The 4650-nt window shown below is 41.3% G+C and overlaps 1 protein-coding gene across 2 annotated transcripts in view; it reads left to right on the plus strand.

Moving 5' to 3' along the window:
* Window positions 1-4249, plus strand: part of LOC106524374 (huntingtin-interacting protein 1) — a gene marked incomplete at its 3' end in the record, with an annotated part of 39849 nt that extends 35600 nt beyond the window's left edge. For both annotated transcript variants that reach the window (XM_014018162.1, XM_014018163.1), the window contains 7 exon segments: window positions 370-510; window positions 882-939; window positions 1226-1301; window positions 1548-1691; window positions 3610-3707; window positions 3903-3975; window positions 4066-4249. In XM_014018162.1, coding sequence (XP_013873616.1) covers window positions 370-510; window positions 882-939; window positions 1226-1301; window positions 1548-1691; window positions 3610-3707; window positions 3903-3975; window positions 4066-4249 — 774 coding nt within the window.
* Between the last annotated feature and the right edge of the window lie 401 nt (window positions 4250-4650).

Here is a 4650-nt window from a genome sequence, read left to right on the forward strand (position 1 = left end):
GTGTGTGTGTGTGTGTGTGTGTGTGTGTGTGTGTGTGTGTGTGTGTGTGTGTGTGTGTGTTGCATGCAGGAAACCACGCCTGCACTGCCTGACTTCAGGGATGAAAGAGGGCTGTAATGATGGAGGCAGAGACTGAGTCAGACAATCCTGTCAGTGTTCAGGTTTCTGCTCCCTCACTGCTCCGTTTAAAATTCTTTTTCCTGTTTTTCATTTTTTAACTTGAGCTGCTGTCAAACACTTCACTTTACTCGTTTACCTCAGATGAGGTGGAGGAAATCAGCATAAAATATGGAAGCGCTGACTGAAAACAAGACTGATGAATTAGATCTGTTTTTTGAACCGTCTTCACTGATTGTGTCTTTTTTTTAGTCTTCAACTCTCTCGACATGTCTCGGTCGGTGTCGGTGACGGCCGCCGGTCAGTGTCGTTTGGCTCCTCTGATTCAAGTCATCCTGGACAGCAGCCACCTGTACGATTACACAGTCAAGCTGCTGTTTAAGCTGCACTCCTGTGAGTCTCACACCAACACCAATCAATCTGAGAGCATCACTTATACGTGTGGATAAAATACAAATGTGCTGCTTTTTATTCAAGTTTTATTAGTATAGAAATTACTTTTTTTTTCTTATTTCCACTGAAGCATACACCAAAGTTAAGTCTTTAACAGTATGAGTTCATGATAGGCCAAAAGTTGTTTTGTTTTCCCTAGTTTTAGTCCTGCAAAAGCTGTTTTAATGACCCACCGGTCTTTTAAAATCTTTCAAAGACCCTCAGTTAATTTTGAAACGTGTAGCTTCTGGTTTCTGAGATATTCACGCATGCAGCTATTTATTCCTCAGCACTCGCAAAGTTTCCTGAACTCTGCTTTGATGTGTTTTCAGGCCTTCCAGCCGACACTCTGCAGGGCCACAGAGATCGCTTCCAGGAGCAGTTTAAGAAGTATGCCGTTCACTCACTCACAAACAGACGGCTTCTCTRTGCACTCTGAAGCTAYGTTCACASTGCAGGCAAATGCAGCCCAAATCCGTTTGTTTATTGATTTTTACCAAAAAATTTGAGTTAAGCATTACGACCCGCAGTGAAAACGTAGCCCAAGTCTGGCCCAGCAGACTGGATTCTTCAGTCCACGTTGAGTCACTTTCAGTCAGACATTTCTCCTCTCTTCGGTCTCCTCTTTGTAATCTCAAGGCCTCTCTGATAAATCCATATCTTCTCTCCGTTCCAGGCTAAAGAGTCTTTTCTATCGCTCCAGTAACCTGCAGTATTTCAAGAGGCTGATTCAGATCCCACAGTTGCCTGAGGTGAAAATAAACTATTTCAGAGTATTTTAGGTTTAAATGTAGAGTTATTTGTCTAGTGTCTGCATGCAGTGGATTATATAACCACTTCCATCCAGCGTCCAGACAAGGTGAAGGAAACGCTGCATGAAGTCACCGTCCTGTCAAGTGAAGCAGCAACAACGAAGAATCTAATCCGAAATAATCTACAAGATTGGTCAGAGTTTGAAGTGGTTCAGCGATCAAACTTGTGCCTCCTGATTCTTGCAGAACCCTCCAAACTTCCTGCGTGCGTCTGCTCTGTCGGAACACATCAGCCCCGTGGTCGTGATCCCCGCCGAGTCGTCCTCTCCCGAGTCAGAGCACGTGGTGGAGACGGACGACCTGGTGGACACGGACGTCCCTGCGCTGCCGGTAAGTTCACGGGACAAGGTTCTGTCTCTGTGTTCCTGATTAAAGGGTGAAGACGTGCCGTCAGTTAGGTGGGATCTTTCCACTGAATCCAGGGTTCGTGCAGGGTCTTAAAAAAACTAAAGCAGGATTATTCAACCAAATAGCTCCAGGGGCCACAGTTACTGCAGGCCAACAGCTGAGGGGCCGAACATCCAGCAATTAAAATTATTATGTAAATAAACCAAGCATTACAAAGATCTGTTACCTCTGAAATAGTTTATTTTGCTGCGTTTAATCATGAAAACAACATACGGAACCCTATAAAAGTAGTGATAATAAAACAATATTAAAAACAAAAATAACACATTTTGCCTAGCCTGGTTTAAACCAGACCCTGTCCTTCACTTTGCTTCATACGAGGGTCTGGACTTGCTGAATAGAGAAGCATTTCTTGCAGGAGGCGTGGCCTCTGCTGAAGTTTAAAACGATTGGATCGGTTGGCCGCAAGTGCAAGCTCCAATATGAAGGAGGCTAAGCTAAGAAGCTAACCGGAAATCGAATRCGCTGTAAGCAAGCCTACTGAGAGGAGAAAAATACCGAGCCGAACGAGACGACTGTAAATGAGAGCTGCTGCTTTGTCAGACAAATTTATTTTAATTTGGAAGTCTTATCAACACGGACTGGCTTCATTCACTTCCTCCACTGCCGTATGCTAAATTAACTAGCAGACACTGCGCAGAACATTGACGTCATTCAAAACTACGCCTTCTGTTTGTTGATTGGTCCAGGTAAAATAAACTACAAGCAGACACTGCACAGAAAATTGACGTTCTGTTCTCTGATTGGCCCGGCTAAAAATCTGCCAGCGAAATCCTGCTCTATGGGAGAAGTCCCAGACTGAGCAGAGAAGGGAAACTAGAATTGAGCGGAGCGTAGGAAGGCAAGGGCCAGGCTACATTTTGCCTCTTATTTAACACAAATATTATTTTGACTTGCCAAATTTTCAAACCAATTTTATATTCACCTTCATAGTTTTATTTTCAACTGTTTGTAGTTTTAACTGTCTTGAGTGTTTATAGAAATGTTTTTTACCAGCTTGTAGACAAGATTCTGATGTTTCTGCAGATACCAAACATGTCTATGTTTGACTAAAAAAAACTTAGAGTAATTAAAGTAGAAAACCAGGGGTTTGGACTTAAGAGACAAATCAATCAATTGGCAGGCCGAACTTTGGTCACTCGTGGGCCACATCTGGCCCGCGGGCCGCCAGTTGAATAAAATTTGAAAATCAAAATTTTAGGCCTAAAAAAGTCTTAAAAACACCCAGATTTTCATCCAAAGTCTTAAATTTTATTTTGTGTAGTCTTAATTTTTTTTAACTTTCAATCATTTCCGAGAAGCGTTGGCTGCATAAATAAAGCAAAGTAATCAGAGGTTGATGTGATCTGTCTTTGTGAAGTGCTCTGTTTGCTACCAGTCTTTGTACRCGTTTTAACTACAAATCCCATGATACCTGCAGGCAAAAATCAGTGGGTTTTTTTTGCACTCAGTTGGAAGCGGTCCACAGCAGTCTCATAGATATGACCGTTTCATTAAAATAAATTTGTTGTTCTTGTATTAAAATGAAATATTCTCTCATAGCTAAGTTGATAGCAATAAAAGGTTTCTCTATTAAAATTTTTGGGATCATTTGAATATTTTTGTTATCGCATCGGTTTGGTCTTAAATATCATTCCTAATGGTCTTAAAATATCTTTAAAAGGTCTTAAATTCAGCTTACTGAAACATGCATGAACCCTGTGAATCCCACTTTATAATACATCAGCTATAGCTTTAAGTTTATTTAGAAACGCGCACAAATAAATTAAATGGAACATCAGCCCAGATGTTCAGTCCTTTTGCATATTTATCTACAGTTCTGTGGATTTTCACCCTTTAGGCTCCCTCAGAGACGAAGTTTGACGACTTGTTTGGAACGTCAGCTGCTATCGATCCGTTTAACTTCAGCAGTCAGAATGGCATGCGCAAAGATGACAAGTGAGTTGTATTGAAACAAACGTTTTTCTAATTTTAAAATCCACCTAAAATTTGAAGAAAGAAGAAGCAATGCAGACCTCCAGGACTGTCGGTCCTTCTCTGTAGGTGTTAAAGAACACTTAAGTTTTCAGAAACCCTAAACACCAGCTTAGTAAATTGATTTCATGTTCAACTGTTTTTCTGTGTTTTCACCAGAGACCGTCTGATTGAACAGCTGTCGAGGGAGATCCAGGCCCTCAAAGAGGAGCTGGAGTCCTTCAGGCTGGAGGTAACAAGAGGAGGAGGATTTATTAACGCTSTCTTTACAGCATCCAAAGACGAGCCTTTTTCTGCATCTTTCCTTCTCGTGCATCACCAGAGCGGTCGGTTGTGTCAGGCGCTGAGGGGGCGTGTCAACGAGCTGGAGGCGGAGCTTGCAGAGCAGAGCCACCTGAGGATGCAGGCCGTGGGGGAGAGCGAGTTCCTGAAGGCGGAGCTGGACGACCTGCGGAGGGTGAGGGAGGACACAGAGAAGGAGCAGCGCAGCCTGACGGAGATCGAAAGTAAGACGTCGTTTTCTTACTTAAAGAGTCTCCTTTGCATTTGGTGGTTGTTTTCTTATTGATACTGTTAATTAAAATCAGCTTTATTTTCTAGAACTGATTTATTTATTTTTTTTAAATCAGCTGAGATGAGTGATCTGTAAAATCAAAACCACATTCCAGGAAAACTGTAACAAAATAGGAGATTACTTAAGATTTTAGCACAGTATTACAATTTCCCAAATTAGCAACAGCTTTGGAAACTATGTCAGTTAAATAAAGATTTTAATGAACAATTTACTTTATTTCTTTAATTGAACCAGAAAATTGCAGAAGAAGGAAAGGAAATATGGTAACATTTAAGGGAAAAAATGATCATGGTATTTCAAATAAACATTTCAGTTTTGATTTCTCATTAATTA

This window comes from Austrofundulus limnaeus, unplaced genomic scaffold, assembly GCF_001266775.1.
Source record: "Austrofundulus limnaeus strain Quisiro unplaced genomic scaffold, Austrofundulus_limnaeus-1.0 Scaffold184, whole genome shotgun sequence".
In the NCBI taxonomy this organism is placed as follows: Eukaryota; Metazoa; Chordata; class Actinopteri; order Cyprinodontiformes; family Rivulidae; genus Austrofundulus; species Austrofundulus limnaeus.